Source organism: Lithobates pipiens, unplaced genomic scaffold (assembly GCF_037356315.1).
Source record: "Lithobates pipiens isolate NorthernLeopardFrog02 unplaced genomic scaffold, aLitPip1_a1.2 Scaffold_8, whole genome shotgun sequence".
Lineage (NCBI taxonomy): Eukaryota > Metazoa > Chordata > Amphibia > Anura > Ranidae > Lithobates > Lithobates pipiens.
Window position 1 is genome coordinate 80802958 of NW_027507903.1, and position 20434 is coordinate 80823391.

Consider the following 20434-nt stretch of genomic DNA (forward strand, 5'->3'; position numbering starts at 1 on the left):
TACAATGATGTATACTCAACAATAGGGAAACAAACCTGGTACAACAGTCAATGTTGCTTCAGCACTCTTGCGTCGGTTTGACATAGCGGTAGCTACACATCTGTAATTTCCTGCATCCTTCTTTGTTACACCATAGACCTGAAGAATTCCTTTCGATAACACAGTAACCCTTTAAATAAGCATACATATACAAATAAATTAAGATTGTATATTGAAGGCAAATGGAACAAAATAAATGACACATTACTCAATTTACATTTTGTGGTTTTTAAACAAGAGAGCCACTATCAATACAGAATACTTTATTAATACTAAATTAATCCCAAGGGGAAATTGGGAAATTATTACAACACAGACATACTTAAAAAAGACAACACAAGATCACAACAATAGACTGAACAAGATGCAAAAACACACAACAAAATTACCAACAACAGCCACTAACACAAAGTAAAAAAATTAAAACTACACTACAAATAAAACATCCATACAATTAAAATACAACATAGAGTAAATAATATAGATTAACCAGTTCCCGACCGGCGCATGCCGATGGACGTCGGCAGAATGGCATGGCTGGGCAAATGGGTGTACCTGTACGGCCCTTTAAATTTGCCGCTGTACAGGTACGCCCATTTGTCCAGCAGTGCCATTCTGCCGACGTCCATCGGCATGCGCCGGTCGAGACCTCCGTGAGTTGGGTCGCCTCACGGGGACGAAGAATGGGGAGATGCTAATGTAAACAAGCATCTTCCCGTTCTGCCTAGTGACAGTGTCACTGATCTCTGCTCCCTGTGATGGGGAGCAGAGATCAGTGACATCACACGTAGCCACGTCCCCCCACAGTTAGAAACATGCCCCAGGATACACTTAACCCCTACACTGCCACCCAGTGGTTAACCCCTTCACTGCCTGTGTAATTTTTCACAGGAATCAAGGCATTTGTATAGCACTGATTGCTGTATAAATGACAATGGTCCAAAAAATATATGATATATAGGTAAGTACAAAGTACGCATTGGATAATGTAATATACTCAGAAGGTAGGTGTTTACAGAGGGGTTTATTCATCCACTACGCATGTAGAGGTATTTTCTAACCATCTATCCCATATTTTGAGGTACTTTTTCAGGCACCCTCTATGAATGTATAGGACTTTTTATAGGGTAGTGCGCTGTTAATGGCCACAATCCAGTGCTGTACGTTTGGAGGTTGACTTCCTGAGCCAAACCATTGCAATTAACAATCTGGCCATAAAGAGTGTTTCTTGTAGAAAAGTATGAGGTGGAAAGAAGGTCCATTAGGCATTGCTTAGGGCAGTGTTAAGGCAGTGATCAAATCCCCTGTGCAAAATAATGAAAAGCTTGAAAACATGACCCGTTGGGGCGCCTTGAGGACTGGAGTTGAGAAACACTGGCTTAGGGCATAGGGTTTGTGGGAAACCCATGCAATCTTGTAGGAATTTGGCCACCTGTGTCCAGTATCCTTGCATAACAGGACTAGTTTACATTAGATGGTACAAGGTGCCATTAGTTTCACCACATCTGTGGGCATGCTGGGTTGTAATTTGGCCGATATTTGGATAATCAAATAGGCATTAAATAGGACCTGTAAAATGTAAAGGTGAGTGAGATGGTCAGAAAGCTGGCGAGACACAAATTTACAGGAATCCAACACCTCATCCTATTTTTCATCCTATAGCTCCCCAACATCTGCCACCCACCGTGATTTAATCGATAAGCAAAGTTAGTGGCAAAAATGTATTCTTCTTTAAAATTGTGCACTTACCTGTCTATGGCAAGAGGAAGGGCAGTGCGATTTAGTTCCCACGAAATAACAGCTGGAGGATTGGCAGTTATTTTACAGGAGAACCGAGCCACTCCACCTTCTTGAACCTGTATTGAAACGGGCTGCTCTTCAAAGGCAGGCATAGCTGAAATAATAAAATACAACCATGTTACTATATGCTTTCTGGAGCATATGACACAAAATTAGATAATGCTTTATGGTGGAACCACCTCCCCAGAATTCTGCAAGATAGTCTACATAATCAGCCTGTACATGATTGGATAGGGAAGCCATTCTCAGGGTTCTGTGGAACATAACAGTTCCTCCTGTATATTTCTGGGGCTAATGCCACTTGAGAGAACCAGCGGCATGACACAAATATTTTTTTAGCTATATGAAAGGGTGGCAATCCGCCCACCGCTGTAAGGGGGGAGTTCTTCCTACTGACCACTAAGTTACGGTGCATTTTTCCCCGATCTCCGATTCATTTGTTTTAGCAGAGGTTTGCCAAAGCCAAAAAAACTATTTCAAGGATTCCTTGAGAAAAGCTTGGCTTGGGGTTAGGGATGGCAGATAATAAAACCTAGAATAAAACCTAGAAAAATACCCTAGCAGGAGTGTGATTTTAAAAGCTCACGAACCAACTACTACAAAAAGCTTTCACTTATAGTAATCATATCATCTGTGTTGTTTATAGGCCACGAACCAAAGAATTCTACCCTGCATAAATAAAACAAATGGACAATCCTAAGAAAGACCTAAATTAAATACAATATCCTGTCAATATACAGAAAAAAAAATCCCCAAATTTGTCTCTTTTCTTTGACCCTGAATTTGCAAGGTGTGCTTCCATTTTACATAAAACACAAACAGCCTTTGAGTGGAATCCATCATTTTTTGTTTTTTCTATGCAACCTCCAATCTTAAAAGCTTTACAAACATACAGAAAAAAAGAAAAATATCCTAATGCCAAAATCAGGTTAATGTAAGCTCTTTCTTCTAAGATTCAAGTCTAAAGCTAATAAACTTAAATCCAATGTAAATGTGCTAAAGTATACCGCAATGGCCAACAGTAACTATGAGAAATTATTAATAACAATGCAGCAAGAGATTTCATACAAATCCATCCTTTCACCGATCCCATGTATTATGCATGGTCTCCTGTATGTTTAAAATGTGCCTGCAAGCAATTCATATGGTAATCGCCATGTGTTCTTTATGTTTGCTATTTGAACATAGCATATCAGACAATAACAGGCTGATAATTACTCCATCATGATTAGTATGCAATGATACAGTAAAAATGTGTAATATTGTGGCATTTCTTTTCAAAATTAGTGTCTTTCTTCTGTCTTTTTGTTTTGCTGTTGGTGGGCTTATTGTCCCCAGCCAAAGTATAATGTCTATAGTAATCCAGTCTTTTGTGAAGCGCAATCTGTTATTACACTTTCTGCATCAGTGTAAATGTCAATTTAAACCCCAAACTGTAAAAGCAATGCTATGATGGGTCAAGCAAACCATAAAACAGAACCCACATCAAAGCTATATACAGGGTAATGTTGTTCATGAAAACAATCCCCCTCACAACACCGTAAATGTAATTGCCTTTTTATTAGGAGTTTACTCCTTACTTTTAGTATGTTGGTAGTTCTCGAGTTTACAACCTGAAGAAAACAACACTGGCTTTTGTGTCAAATGTCCCACCCCAAAGCTTCTAAAACCATGTTCACACCACCTGCACTTCCTACATCCATTACAAAAACACACAGTACAGTCAGAATCACAGGAGAAATGTGCAAGTCTTCCTTTCTAGGAGATGCTACTTACAATGTATGGATTTGGTGTGTTCTGCTACATTACACTTAGTCAATGATATCTAGTCTCTTGAATAAAAAATGCTTAGATGAATAAAAATAGGAACAGTAGCCTATAGCAGTCAGATTTTTAATGTGAAAGCACAAAAATATTCTTATCTGCCTTTCAAGTTGTCCTCTGTAATCTAAAGCTGGCCATAGATGGATCATAATTTGGCCGGTTCAGAAGATACTGGTTGAATGTCAATCCAAAAAAAAAGGTTGGAAAAAAACAATTAGCTTCTAGGTTTTATTATCAAAATCTAACTGAACAAGCTGAAGTTGGAAACTGATTGGTTACTATGCACAGTTGCACCAGTTTTAGTAAATCTACCCCACTCTGTATTCTTATGATTTATCAAACCCAAATTTGGAAAATATTAAAGTCACATTGAAGTCACATTGACATAGCATCAAGTGGCAACCAAATTGCAATGCAAAGTTGCATTGGAAGACGCATCAGTGTGAACTCAGCCTTATGGTAAATTTAATTTAGAGCAGAAGTAAATTCCCAAAAATATCTTTGGGTTCACATCTTTCTTATGCTGCTGTCATTTACAAAACAGCAACCAGATCCTGCAAATGAAGTAAAGAAAAGATGGAGGAGTATAAGAAGATCAGAATTATTAGGCTTAATATACATGGAAAGTTTTTACAACCTCTCCTGAAGGATTTAACTTGACAGATAGTAGCCCACGTTTAAAACGTCTATTTTGCCATATTTACATGCCGCGTTTTGCCGCGTTTGCATTTAGAAGTGTTTCAAAGAATTTTTTTTTTTTTTAAATAGCAAAAAATGAAAGACAGCTGTAAACAAAACATGGCTAAAAGTGAGTTACCGCGTTTAGTGCTTGAAATGCCTCTAAACTCAGTGTCTGAACTGAGCTTTCCAAAAAAAGCCTCTAAACTCAACTGCCTAGAAACGACTATAAACAAACCTGTGTACATGTACTGATAAGATAACATAGAGGAGAGTTCAGGAGTAGTTGGAAAAAAAATGTCCAATTGCTCCTAAACATCTGTTTACCAGCATCAGTGTACATGAGGCCTAAACGTTGAGCTCAATCCTGTTAACACCCTAATGTGCATGGACACATAGGATAACATTGAGCTGCTTCTACAGGCATAACACAAAACTCCTGTAGAAGCAACATTTTTAAGCCAGTGTGCATAAAGCCTTAAGCCGTGTACACACGGCCAGACTTTTCGATAGCAAAGGTCAGACGGAACGAATCCGTCGGATAATTCAACCGTGTGTGGGCTTCATCGGACCTTTGCTGTCAAAAAATCAGACGGACTTTAGATTTAGAACATGTTTCAAATCTTTCCGACGGACTCGAGTCCGGTCGAAAAATCTGTTCCTCAGTATGCTAGTCCCACGGACAAAAACCGATGCTAGAGCAGCTATTGGCTACTGGCTATGAACTTCCTTATTCTAGTCCGGTCGTAGGTCATCACAGTCGTATCCGTCGGACTTTGGTGTGATTGTGTGTAGACAAGTCCAATTCAACGGGAGTTCGTCAAAACTCCATCGAAAAGTCAGACGGAATTCAGTCCGTCGAAAAGTCCGGTTGTGTGTACATGGCATTAGAGGCAGAAAAAACCCCTTCTGGGTCATGTTTCTTATTGGAGCTTGCTGGAAGAAAAAATGTTAAACTCTCCTAAACTTCGCTAAAATCTAAATGTGTACAAAAAATGCTCTATATGAGCGTTTTTTACTCCCGAGAAAAAATACTTTTTTTAAGCCCAGGGTGCATGGAGCCTCACTGTCCAAAAGTGAACACCTGGCTGGTTGCTCTATGTTGTAGTTTTGGTATGCTTTATTAAAAGATCCTTATTAAAAAAAAAAAATACTACTTAACATTGTATTAGCATTGATCAGCACTGCCAAAAAAATCTAAAATCTTCTTTTATACTCCAAGTACTGAAATGCATATAAACTATTACATAAAAAAAATAAAAAATTCTAACTAGAAAAATGTTATCAACAGAAGAAAAAAAATCAAAAAAAAAATCATTAATTTAGAAAATACTTGTATAATAATGACTTCTACTACAGCCTGGTTTATACTTGAACCTTTTATTTTAATTTTTTGCTCTGAATATGAACCTGAATGTTAAAAAGATCTTGCATCTGTATTTTTACCAGCAAGGAACGGAGAAGTATATTTTTGGAGAAAGCCGAAGGCAGGATCATGTGAAATACAAGAGTAGAGTTGGACATTCTGGAAAGCTCACAGTCTAAGGACTAATGGCAATTATCTTAATAACTATCAGTAAATTCCAGCTTCCACTTATGGGATGTAGATGTATGGTATATTTCATCTGCAGGATACCCCTCCTTCCATAAACATGCTAATCCGCTTTGTGGTTTACAAATCAAAGAAGCTTAAACACAGTTGTTACTTCCCAAAGCTGTCATACTTTATTACTACTCATTGCATTTAAAAGTCGTTGTGTTTCCTCATCCTACACATTGCAAGGCCTTGGGGAAAGAATCTGAAAAGAAAGAGTATCAGATTTCACATATAAACTTACAAGTCCGATAATGGATACTCACCTCCAACTCACTACAACAAATAAAATACTCCAAATACTTTACGTTGTTTGCAAAGCTATACGGAGTTGAAATACCTATTAACATTAAGCTGGCCATAGAGAGATAGAATTTTGAATAAAAATTCTTGAGAAAAGTCTTTGGAAAATTCATATGAAAAATTTGAGAACATTCAAATGTCTTTTGAAAGATTTTGTTTGCTGTTAACATTTGATTGTTAACATTTGCTGGTAACATTTGCTGGTAACATTTGGCTGTTAAAATTTGATTTTGGAATGAATGAACTCTATTTAATGAAAACCACATACACTGTTAGGCTCCATGCACACTGAAGCTGATAAACTGCAGTTTATTGGCGTTTGGGCGTTTTTTGTAAAAGCCCATAAACTCCACTCTATGTTAGCCTATGTGTCCATGCACACATGGACGTTTTTCAGCTTTAATGAGCAGTGGAGTTTATGGGCTTTTTTCTGAACGCCAGAAATTCGCGTTCAAAGTGCCGTTTTTCAGCGGCAAAAAACGACAAACGCTCATTAACGCTCATTAACGCTCGTTCATTAGTGTTCGGCATTCTATTTTTCAATGCATTGTGGGATTTTTGGAGTGTCCTCTGTGTATTTTTATAAAAAACGCCCATTAACGCTAACGCTGTAAAACGCTCATTAACGCTCATTAACGCTAGTATAAAACGCTGTTAAAAGCAGGTTTTTCAACCAGCGTTTTCTGCCAGCAATCTGGCGTCCAGAAATAGCTTTTTTGAGCTTCAGTGTGCATGGAGCCTTAGAAGTTAATTTGTTTAAAAAAAATTGTCCATCCTGCACCTTTGAATTTTCTCATCACTGAGGTCAAAAACGAACATTGATTTGACCCACTAATGATTATTAAAGTGAACAAACTTTCCTAGAAGATTTATTTAATTACAAGAATTTCCGTTTGAAATTCTACTCATCTATGGCCAGCCTAAGCCCTTGTACACACGGTCGAAGAATCTGTCGGAATGAGTCTTATCGGACCGCGTCGTCAGATAATCCGACTGTGTGTGGTATGCATCGGACTGATTCCGTCCGAATCTCCGTCTGATCCAAATTTCCAACATGTTGGAAATATTTCCCGACGAACTGGGCCGGACGGACCTAATCTGATCATGTGTAGAGCATTTTGATCGGACCAAGTGCCACGCATGCTCAGATCAAATTCCTACATCAAAGCTATTGGCTACTAGCCTGAATGTAGTCCCATTGTAACGAAATTACGTCATCACGTTCTGAATGATCGGATTTTTCGCCAACTTGGCCCGACCGTGTGTATGCAACATTTTCGGACACAATCCGTAGGACTAAATCCGACGGGCAAAATCCGACGGATTTGGTTGGCAAAATCTCCGACCGTGTGTACGTGGGCTAATACAACAGTCTTTCGATTGAACCATTTGTATACAGATTTTTATCCAGTCTATGGAGAACCTCCAAACAGCCCTGTCTGGTTGTTCTCAGCTGGATTAAAGATAACTAAACCCAAGAAAAAAAAATCAATATATTGTAGCTTAACAGTCCTTGATGTGGTGGACATATTCGTTTTCTTTTTTCAGGCTAAGATCATTTTCAGCAAGCACAGAAAATACATTTTAATCTTGCCAGAAATGCTATGTATTTGTCACTTTCTGTGAGCTGAACTTTTGTAAATTACCCTTCAACCCCAATGTAATAGAGATTTCCCCAGGTGGAAAGAAATTGAAAAACAAAACAAAACTCATTTAAAGTGGTTGTAAACCTAGTTACATCACTTTTACCTACAGGTAAGCCTATAATAGGGCTTACCTGCAGGTACTGGAAATTTCTCCTAAACCTGCACGGTTTAGTAGATATTTACCATATACGCTTGCGCCGATGTCATTGGCGCATGCACACTGAAGAAAGGGGACAATCGTGCCATTTATAAGGGTCTCGTGCAGTGACTGGAATGATGTCATGCAACTCTGGCCATTCACAGAGCTGGAGTCCATGGGCCAAGAAGGAAGAGGGGTGAAGATGGATATGGCCACCAGCGGGGACATCGCGGGCTTCATTTGCAGGTAAGTGGCACATAATCGGCTAGTATGCGATGCATACTAGCCCATTATGCTTTTACTTTGCAGAGGAAAAAAGAAGAAGTAAAACCTATTAGGGTTTAATTCCTCTTTAGGGACTAGTAAGCTACAATATCATACAATTTTGTTTTGGGGGTTTAGAGGCACTTTAATTGGTCTGAAAGCCTCCTGTGCATATCACAGCATCACATCAGTGTCCTCAGCCCCCCTTTTACATCACAGGCTGCCTCATTACAGATTCCCATCACAGACTGACCCCCCCAAATCACAGACCCCATCACAAACTGACCTGACCCATCACAGACACCCCCCATCACAGACTGACCCCCCAAATCACAGCCCCACCATCACAGACTGACCCACTGTCAGGGCTGGGCTCAGCCCTTCCTTCTCTGAGCTGGCTGCTCAGCTGTCAGCTAAATGCCTGCTCATATCTCTCTCCATAGTTAACCATCTGTTGTGGATATGCTCGTCAGTCCTGCCTACTTAAAGATCTCCAGCTACTTCATTCCAGCCTTCACCTTGGTCACATCACAAGAAACCTTCTCCTGCGTTCCTGTTTTAAGACTATCTTTGCTGAATCCCTTCTGGCTCCTTATCCTGCTTGCTGTTTGTCTACTTGGATCCCCGACTGCTGGTCTGGCTGACTACACGATCTGACTACTGAACTCTGGCTTGGTAGACTACCCGATCCAGTTACTGGACACTTGCTATGCTTTGACTACGCTTACTCTATTTACCTTTTTATTTTTTTTAATAAACAAGTGTGATTTTACTGTACTTCTGTCTCGGTCTGTTCCATAGCTTCTGATACCCACCAAATCACAGACTGATCCCCCATCAAAGACCCCCCCATTGCAGACTGATCCCCCTCCAATCACAGACTGCTCCCCCCATTCACACACTGACCCCCATCACAGTCCTCTCTCAACATCAAACCCCTGTCCTTTATAGCTCAGCACAGCACTCCCCATCCCCACAGAGCCCTACCTTATTCACACAAAATATGAAGCGCAGCCGCTCTGGACAAAGGGTGGACATTTTCATGTTAAAGGTGGGTGATTAATTGCTGGGACCACCCCACTGCCTAGAAACCAATCACCCACTTCTTAACTTAAAAAGCCCCGCCCTTTGTCCAGAGCAGCCGCTTTTCATGTTTTGTGTGAATAAGACATGCAATGTAGGGAGAGGGCAGTTCAGGAATATTAGAGAAGACAACCCATGCTGTAAACATAGCAGGATTGGCAGTGGCAGACAGGTGAGCGGGCGAGCTGGCGACAGGGAGAGGACACACAGGAAACTAATTGGCGAGGCTGCGGTCCAGGCAGAATGGCCACTGGGGCCAGAACTGGGCCGCGGCCCGCCATTTAGTAACACCTGGTCTACAGCAAGAGCTCTTGCAAGTCTACAGCATGACAATTCAGTCACAGTGACCCCTGTGGCAGGATGACTATTGCATAACATAACTGAACCAGAACTTGCAGGCGACTTGCAGCAGACTTGCAGAATGTTTGCGAAGAAAGTTGATCTGGAGTCATGCGATGCAGACTTGCTGCAATTATGCAACAAACTTGTGAAATCTAGCAATAGCTTAGCAAGTCATTTTCAAACTTGCAGCTCGATTGCTTGCTATCTGGGAAGTCCATGTCAGTCCAACGTGACTGAAAGCAACAGAATATCTTTATGGTCAACTAAGTCCTTCATAGCAGTTATTAACCAGGCATGGTTAATGCCTAAACAACTTTACTTTCAGAAGCTATAGAAAGGTGTTTGCTTTAAACCAGAGAGATAATCCTTTTAATTAGGTAGCAAGGATTATTTACATTGGAGATTGACTGACCTTTATTTTCCTTTTTGCTGCACAAAAACTATCAGTAGATGTATATATTTTCAGTACAATGCTACAGAAAGTCTTCTTCCTACAGTAGCTCAGAAGTCCCGTAGGTGTTGAAAGCACAGTATGTCCATGCAGCAGATATCAGGATGCTCTCAGGCATTCAAGTACAATCCTGCTAGAATGAGCACCGAAGACTGATCATCCACTATAACACATTTATTTCAGTACAGCAGCAATTCATCACACTTCAGTTTAATTCTCTTGCCATCCAAACTGAAGACTGGAGGGGATGTCATCAATGCATCTCATATGGGAGCAACTGAACTCAGTTACAACATCTGACAGGCTGTTTATAGCAACTGTTCATTTCATTTAAATTGAAGTCTACTAATTTACAGCTGGCACACACAAAGGAACTGGGTCATACTACTGTCTCCATACTCCACATACAGTATACTAAAATAATACAGTACATTGATTGTAATACAAAATACACTCGCAATGTGTTCCTGGACTCTGTCCTTTCATCCCAATCCAAATCACTCTCTATCTTTTCTAACATAGGTTCCTCCGACCATGCGTTGGAAGAAACGTTTTTTTTTTTTTTGTACCTACAGATAAGCCTATAATAAGGATAGGCTTACCTGTAGATACAGTGAATATCTCCAAAACTTGCACTGCTTAGTAGATATTCACACCGAATGCAGCTAGTGATGTCCCCGACACATGCGCCCTGAAGCGACAGAATAACCTTGCCATCCATTTAGAGCTATGTGCCGTGTCTGTGACTCCTACGCACATGCGCAGGAGTGACATCGTGGCTCAGCCAGTCAGACGGCCAGAGCACTCGAATCCAGAAGGAAGACAAGGGGAAGATGGAAGCCCCATCAGCAGTGACAGCACACCACTGGGGGGGCTTCATTCTAAGATCAGTATTTCATAATGTGCTAGTATGTGATGCAAACTAGCACATTATGCAATTGTCTTTTCAGGTTTTATTTTTCTTTTAAAAAAAGGCTGTGGTTTACTACTGCTTTAACCAATGAAACCATCAAACTACTCATTTACTCTTTTGTTATTGCCCATCTTGACTATTGCAACTCAGTTCTCATAGGACTACCTCGACCCAGGCTATTCCCCATTCAGTTTATGATGAATGCTGCTGCCAGACTCATCCAACCTACTAACCACTCAGTGTCCGCTACCACCTCTGCTAATTCTTCCACTGGCTTTTGATTGCCCACAAATAGACTTCAAAATACTATCAACATACAAACTGATTAATAACCATATCCCAAGCTACATCACCAACTTTTGTCAATATATCATCCATACCATCCTCTCTGCTCCTCCAAAGACCTCCTGTTCTCTAGTTTCCTTGTCTACTCCTCCTATGCTAGCATCCAGGACTTCTCCAGAGCCTCCCCCATCCTCTGGAAAACTACTAATTTGTTCACCTTTAGGAGATCCCTGAAAACTCATCTAAAGTCTATTCCCCGCCTAAAAACTGAACTTTTACTTTCTCCATCAGCCCATACCTTTCACAGTTATTACCTCCAGTAACACTTGCCACTTCCTTCTAGATTGCAAGTTCTCATAAGCAAGGCCTTCATAACCATCTTGTATTGAATTCTATTGAAATTGGATTGTTTCCAGGGTGGATAAAAAAGCAATCATTTATTTGGCAAAAATCAAAAACAAAATCTGATTCTTTGGATTTAAATCAGATTTTTTTTATTTCTAAATATAGTTTTCTATTTAAGACCCATCATTAACCCAGACATTAATAATTTTGTTTATTCAGCATAAAGTGGAGCTTAGTTAAGTAGCATGATGCTGTATATTCTGCAATATTTACACGTTTGGTAAACTCATTCAATGAATCCAAGCTCTGCAAGCTGAGATACATGAACCGCATTGATGCATTCACACAATTTCACAGTAACCATGAGATAAAAATCCATGACTATTCCTCTATCCCATTGTTTTGCAAATCTATGTACACTATAGACTGTATGATTTAATCGGTTCTGATATTGGTTTTACTAACCTGACAGCTTATTGTTCTAATTAGGAAACCTTCATTTTGTTTGCAAATATTAAATATTCTAACTACCAGCAAAAATAAGTCCTTATATTTAAAGAGCACCTGTCTTTTCAGATCTATGATGGCAGCGCCTGTTAGCGGGCATCCACTCACCTGCTGTCACCACGTCTCTAACTCTATATCACTGCGGCATCGCCAGCTATCCCATTAAAGTGAATGGGACTGTCGGTGAGTCAATAGCGGGTTAGAGGAGGAGGTGTCGCGGGACAGAAACAACAGTTGCTCTTTAACCCTTTCACTGCCAGGTCCATACGCCATATGGACACATAGAAGTGCCCGTAGATGGCCAGGTCAGTAAGGCGTACGGACCACATTTCTCCCTCTCCTATAATCTTATGGTCACTTCAATGACCATAAGCTTATATCAGAATTGTTCAGCAGACTCTACTGAACAATTCTATAACTCTGATTAGCGGATTACAATCCGTTAATCAGAATTATAAACCTTTATTTTGACCTCGCCCCCCCATGCCGCCTCCTCCCTGTAACCCCGCCTCTCCACCCCGCTGCACCCTTTTATCTAAAACTGCCCCCCACTCTCCTCTCCTATCCCCTTCACCCCCTTCTCACCCCCAGTACTAATTACTCCCCGCAAATGGTTCGGGTACAATGCTATGCACTTGAGTCCAACCTATTTCAAGCCAATTAGAGCCTCAGGCTCTTATCATGTGGCTTGAAAAAAAAAAACTTCATACAAACATATGAGTCCATGCCCTGCAGAGGACCGACTGCTCCTGGTAAGACCCCTTTCACATGGAGCTGACTCTGAAAAAGCACATCCACCTGTTCAGCAGGGGCACTGTCTGCTGATCAGGCGGATGGCACAGCGGCTGATGCAGAGCGGACACAGCTTGCTATTCTCTATGGGACGGTCAGATGAAAACGGACCGCCTGTCCATTTCCATTTGCAATCTGCTAGATGGAAGGCATCCGTGTGTTTTTAGCGGACTGGATCAGATGCAGGCGGGTGTAAACGGACACATGTTCATTTAAATCAGTTTCTTCATAGAGAACGATTGGTGGTCCGATTGGGCCCGCCTAAAAAATAGACAAGCAGAACCAATCGGTAAGCTTGTGTGAAAGGGGCACACAGGGCATACGCAGCGTACCTTTACAGGGATACACGGGTGTTCCGTGCATCTCTGTGCAGGCAGTCCCATTGATGTAATTTGGGATGTAGCAACTGCACGAACAGGCCCGTGGCTGCCAAGTCTGCGTTCGGGGTCATGTACCCACACCCACATGGATGTCAGATTGGGAACAGCAGCTATGCCTATGCAGCCATTGTACCCCAAATTGACATAAATAAGACTGCATCTACAGGGATGCACAGAACACCTGCAATTAATAATTAAAAATTAAAAAAGCTTTTATATTTAGTAGGGATTTAGCAGGATCTTTTGTAAAATTAGCAGTGTTTTTATCTGCTAATGATGGTTTTAGTGTATTTTTTGCCAATATATTGGTTCGAAATCAGTAGCACCTTCTTTTTATTCTAGAGGTCATATGCTTTCAGAAAATATATGGTTTTGAGGGTCTTTCACAAATTCTGAAATGTGTGAGGGAAACTCCATACAGGTTAAGCTTTTATATTTAGTAAGGGTTTAGCAGGAATTTTGTAAAATTAGCTGTGTTTTTATCTGCTAATAATTCTTTTAGTGTATTTTTTCCCAATATATTGGTTCGATAAACATTTATCAAATATATCATTTCGCAAATACCGCAGGGTCTAAAAAGTCTGTAGCACCTTCTTTTTATTCTAGAGGTCATATGCTTTCAAAAAAATATATGGTTTTGGGTGTCTTTCACAAATTCCGAAAGCTATAAAGGAAAAGTGAAAACCTTCAGATTTTAAGAGAAATTTGGATATTTACATTTTTGCATACGTTCGATTTTCACAATTTTGCAAAAAGGCGCAATGCAAAAATGAAAACTCTTTGTTATTTATTAACTCCATACAGGTTAATCTTTTATATTTAGAAGAAATTTAGTAAAATTGGCTGTGTTTGTATCTGCTAGTAATGGTTTTAGTGTATTTGTTGCAAATATATTGGTTTCATAAACATTTGCGCAAATTCTGTGAGCTCTAAAAAATCAGTAGTACCTTCTTTTTATTCTACTTATCATGTGCTTTCAGAAAATATATGGTTTGGGGGGTCTTTCACAAATTCTGAAAGCTATAAGTGAAAAATAAAAAACAAAGTAAAAATTTCAAAAATGGTCTGGCCACCTGGAGTGTTCAGAATGGAGCACAGGGCCTGGCAGCGAAAGGGTTAAAAATTATATTTTAAATCGAGTTGATTTAAATAAAGCCTTTTTACTAGTGATTTAAATCATGATTTAAATTGTGATTTAAATCAAATTCACCCTGACTGCTTCCCTAAATTGTAATGTGCTGCGCAAACTGCTGACGGTATATACATGTAAATCCTGTATAATAATAATAATAATAACAATAAATACATGCAGTGTGAGATTGTAATCATAATCAACCATAATCTAACAATACTCCAACTAAAACCACCTATGTAGAACCGATTATATGAAAGAATATAGAATAACATATTTTAAATTATTATTGCAGTGTTTAATTTAAATGCAACTTTTTGATATGCTTGCACTTTCTTATTTTTGTTATTGTACTATATGTAAAGATTTGTAGATTAAAGTGGATGTAAACCCTCACATATACTCAGTGAGGTGAACAGCCTCAGATGATACACAGGGATGAAACAAATCCTCCTACATACATGTTAGGAGATTTTCTCTTCCCGGTTAGCACTGCAGTGAAGCCTGGCCATACAGCCAAGACAGCTGATTGGAGGAAAGGCCCTCTTCTCATAGGTAGAGACTTTAAGCTCTGTTTGTTGAATAGTTCAGGGCTCTGCTAATCTATTTATAGCATCCTCTCCAACACAAAACTCCGGCTGCTTTTATCATATGTGTTAGAGAACTTGTCAGGAGTAATCAGGCTGATAACAGAAGAACAGAGCAGGAGACAGCTATGGTACATAGTGCTTTGAAGAGAGATAAAAAAACGCTAAAGATATATGTGCCCAGCTCAAATTTCATGAATAGGGTTTACATCCACTTTAAAGCGGGGTTCCACCCTTAAAGTGGAACTTCAGCTGATCAGAACCCTCCCCCCCCTCCGGTGTCACAATTGGCACCTTTCAGGGGGGAGGGGGGTGGAGATACCTGTCAAAGACAGGTATTTACACCCACTTTCGGGCATAGACTCCTGTGGGAGTCTATGCCTCTTCCTGTCCTGCCGCGCTGTCTACTGGGACACACACGGGTCCCAGAGACAGCGCGGACAATTCCTATTGCGCTGCACGACTCGCGCATGCGCAGTAGGGAACCGGGAAGTGAAGCCGATTCGCTTCACTTCCTGATTCCCTCACCTAGAATGGTGACGGCAGCAGCCGAGAGCCGAGCGACCGATCGGCCTCGGCTGCCGGCATCGCTGGATCCCGGGACAGGTGAGTGTCCATTTATTAAAAGTCAGCAGCTGTAGTATTTATAGCTGCTGGCTTTTAATATTTTTTTCCCCAGTACAGTCCCTCTTTAACTACTGAGCAACCTTTCTCCACCAGGGTTCCTCCAGAGGTTGCTAAAGGTTTTTTTGAGCAATTTTTGCCTCTAAAATAAATAACAACTGACACCAATGATCTTTTGATAGCTGAAAAGGGAGATTCCCCACTGGTTACAAATGTAAGGAACATTCTTCCCAATGGCCATCACGCTAATGCACCATGATACAGTATATATAATCAGGGGTTTCTTGAGAATGGCCCATTATTTCAAGGACTACCTTATGTTTAAAAGCTTGAAAAGGCTATACTAGAGGTAGAGTAGAATAGCTATTACAATGACTCAGTTTAACAACTGTTGAGAAGTTTTATTGAACCTTCACACATATTTAGATTAGTTTAAATCTAGATCGGCCTTTCTCGACCTTATCCCTAATATAAATTTCAAGTCTCAGTGAACCCTCAACTTTAAAACAAAACAAAACAATTCACTGGGGATCGATAGGGCTGGTGGTCAGTAAATGGAATGCAACCATTACAGTGGTAGTCAGGATGCCACTGGCACAGACAGCTCAAAAGATCATTGTGCTGCTGGCTTTGCCAAGTGGTGTTGGCTTAGGAACTATGCAAGCACATTCAAATGGGAGGTCAATCAACCCTAGCTCAAGGAACCCCCAGTCGAGAATGGCTGCTCTAGATGAACTTTATTACATGTATATTTTTAAACACTGCTAAGACTACTGTATATTATTGTTTATTATTTAAGGTACTTATATAGCGTCAATTTACACAGCGCTTTACATGGTACATTCACATCTGTCCCTACAGGGAGCTTACAATCTAAGGTCCCTAACTCACATTCATATACTAGGGCCAATTTAGAAAGAAGCCAATTAACCTACCAGCATGTCTTTGGAGTTACTCTCCCTTTAAATATTGTTTTACTGTATTGCTTTTTTGATTTCTGGATAACATCTATTTTTAAGATCCACCTTAAACCCTTAAGACCCCTTTCACACCAGGGCATTTTGCAGGAGCTATAGAGTTAGAAATAGCGCCTTCAATCCGCCCCAAAGAAGCTGCACCATTGTATGTAGTGTGAAAGCCCCGAGGGCTTTCACACTACAGCGGTGCACTGGCAGGACGTCAGAAAAAAGTCCTGCCAGCAGCTTCTTTGGAGCGGTGAAGGAGCGGTGTGTTTACCGTTCCTCCACCGCTGCTCCCCATTAAAATCAATGGGGCAGCGCTGTAATACCGCCGGCAAAACGCCGCCATTGCAGCGTATTGCCGGCGGTTTTAACCCTTTCGCGGCCGCTAGCGGGGGTAAAAGCGCCCCGCTAGCAGCTGAAATGCGCCGCAAATCTGCCTCAAATCCGGCGGTAAAACGCGGCGTTTTACTGCCGACGCAATGGGCGGTGTGGTGTTAAAGGGATCTTAGGGAAATGTCCATCTGCTGCGCTTTTTCCCAATCAAATATCTAAATTTTAATATTTGCAATACAGCTGTTTTGGAAATTTTCTGCCTTATACATATGTATATATATATATATATATATATATATATGCACAGAGAAAACTATTTTTGTGTAGATTTCTTAACAGCATATTGGGTTGTCATACTGTTTTTTTATTGTTATTTTTATTGCAGCTCCTTTCTAACTGCAAAGCTGTCAGAAACATTACTAACTATTAATGCATACTGATCACAGTGCCATAAACCTTTTGTAAGCCTAGTGAGTAGTCTGCCTTTTTTAAATTGGGTCCCTTTAAAATACAGACAGCGATTAATTCTTTTTCTCACATTAAACGCCATAATTGTGCCTGCTGGTTTATTTCAGTAATTACCTATGCTGATCTCCTGCTGATGTTGTTAATACACTCGGTTTCTTTTAGAGAAAGCAATACAGAACACCAACCGAGTGGAAAGTCTGTTCTATTGGTCATTATACACTATGTCTAGCTTAACCATTCTGATTAAACACATAATCCCAAGGCCATGTATGACTTTAAAGCAAACACATTACAGTGGGAATGACACCTATGGGGATGAAGCAGCTAGAAAATGAATCAAAATTAATTAATATTAAATTATATCTCTGAAATAATATTAATGAAGGATTTCTAGATTGTAAGCTCTAACGAGCAGGGTCATTCTGTATTGAATTGTAACGGTGCTGTCTGCCCCCATGTTGTAAAGCGCTGCACAAACTGTTGGCGCTATATAAAACCTTTATTATAATAATAATAATAATAATAAACATTGCATGCAAGACTAACTATTCATTGTCACTTACACTCACTATATACTAAACTCTCATAGTAATAAGCGTGTTAGGCCAGCAGGAACCGGCTGATAATTAATTCATGTGTGGCAGGGATATGCAATTAGTGGACCTCCAGCTGTTTCAAAACTACAAGTCCCATCATGCCTCTGCCTCTGGATGTCATGCTTGTGGCTGTCAGAGTCTTGCTATGCCTCATGGGACTTGTAGTTCTGCAACAGCTGGAGGTCTGCTAATTGCATATCCCTGATGCATGGGCAAGCTGAATGTACCAAGTTGAGCAATCAATCAACTTGCGTAAAACCAGCCTGCTGGATTTTACATGGGAATATTGCTAGCAATAATCACAATCTTCTCCCGGTAGGGATGACTTATAATTTTTGGGCAAGTGTAAATATCACTTTAGGCTGGCAGCTGCAATTATATGGACTAGCACAGAAACTCTATTAGACTTTTTTTGGTTATCTTGTGTATCTTATTTCTTTCAGGGTACTTGTCTTATCAGGCCTCAAGCACACAGCTTTTAATCATACAGGACAGTCAAAAAAATCATTCTGTCGTGCAGTACAGTAGTTTTCTGGTACCATGTAAACCATGGGTGCTCAACCTGTGGCCCTCCAGCTGTTGCAGAACTACAAGTCCCATCATGCCTTTGGGAGCCATGCTTGTAACTGTTCAGACTTGCAATGCCTCGTGGGACTTGTCGTTTTGCAACAGCTGGAGGGCCACAGGTTGAGCACCCATGATGTAAACTATAGGTCCGGGCGAGTTTTATTCAGGTGTCTGTAAGATTGTTGGACAATTGTTGTTTGCCTAAAAAATACCTCCATGTAATAAAACTTGCAACGATTATTCAACATTCTTCCATCTGATTAATCATAGTCTTAAAAACTTTTTGGATCTCTCCTAGATCTGCCAAATACGCAACACTTCCCAATGTAGTAATCCAAATGTAGCTGTGCTTTTGCTATGAAATCCCAAGTTCTAGTTTTGCCATTTTCTGGTTCTCATCAAATCTCATCAAACAAAGCAGTCTTCAATATAATAAAATTCAAATTTGGGGACGCCAATAACAAACTGGAGGATTTAGAATAGTAGTTTTCATCTACATGCATGAACTTTCAGTTGAAGTATGAAGATCAGGAAATTTGGGATCCTTAAAGTGATTGTAAAGGCAGAGTGTTTATCGTAATGCATTCTATGCATTAGGATTAAAAGCTTTGTGTGCAGCAATCCCCCTCAGCCCCCCTAATACTTACCTAAGGTGCCTCTAGATCCACCTAAATGGACACAGGGAGCTGCAGCTCTGCTTAGGTGCCCCCATAGCAAGCTGCTTGCTGTGGGGCCACTCAACAGGAGGGAGGGGCCAGGAGTGCCAAAGAGGGACCCAAAAAGAGGAGGATTCAGGCTGCTCTGTGCAAAACCACTGCACAGAGCAGGTAATTATAACATGATTGCGATTTTTAACTAGAAAAAAACAAGACTTTACAATCGCTTTAAAGAAGAATTATAGGCTACACCTAAGTAGTCTTAAAAATGCTCCCTCTCCCTCCTAACACCTACTGTGACTAACCTATGTAAGGAAGCTGTATATACTTTCCTAATTTCAGCCTGGTCCTGTCATGTGGTTCCCTTATGTCAGCAAGTGGCAGCTGCTGGGGAGAGAACAGATTGAACCACAGTGGCTGGTAAAGCCTGGAGCAGGGATGTCATGCGTAGGCTCTTATGGCCCATCCATTGTCGGCACTCCCTCTTCTCCCCTGCAGCTACCGCTGGCTGACACAGGGAAGTCAGTTCACATGAGGAAAGGTAAGTATATGTATCATTCATTTAGCATAGGTGTTAGGAGGGGGAGGGAGAATTTTTAAGACTACTTCGCCTGGAATTCATACTTTAACTATATACTTGTCCTGGGTTAATATCAGTATCGAAGTAAGAGTAGATTATTATGACCAACAGGCAACTGGCATTATGAAAAGTGGAGGACAGCAGATAGCTGACTATGAAACTATGTTTCTCGCAATAAACCACATCAGCCTGTAAGGGTGTATTTATTAATGTTAAACCCACGATTCACACAAATTTACAGAAGATTCACACATTTTCCATTTGGGATCATGTGGAAAAGTGTGTAAATCTTGAGTTTCAGTTGTATGAATTTTAGCTAAAAAGATTTTTAAACAGACCCCTAAGATTGGCTTTACTATACAGTAATTTATACCCGGTGAGCGAACAAATATATATTAGGTACAACTTATGCAGGGACAATTGTATGGAATCAGGATCCATGGGTTTGACAAAGTTTTAACTGATTTTACTTTTAAAATATGTGTAATAAGCTATACATTTTGTATTGATCGAGTTGCTGGGTTTAACTGTCCAATAACTGATA

General features: G+C 40.3%; 1 protein-coding gene across 1 annotated transcript in view; it reads right to left on the minus strand.

Annotated features, from left to right (window-relative positions):
- The window catches only part of PRTG (protogenin), a 201894-nt gene that overhangs the window by 113143 nt on the left and 68317 nt on the right, over positions 1–20434 (minus strand). The window contains exons 3-4 of the mRNA XM_077472809.1: positions 1789–1933; positions 36–169 (exon numbers count right to left, since the gene is read on the minus strand). Of these exons, the coding sequence (XP_077328935.1) occupies positions 36–169; positions 1789–1933 (279 nt within the window). The remainder of the gene's footprint in view (positions 1–35; positions 170–1788; positions 1934–20434) is intronic.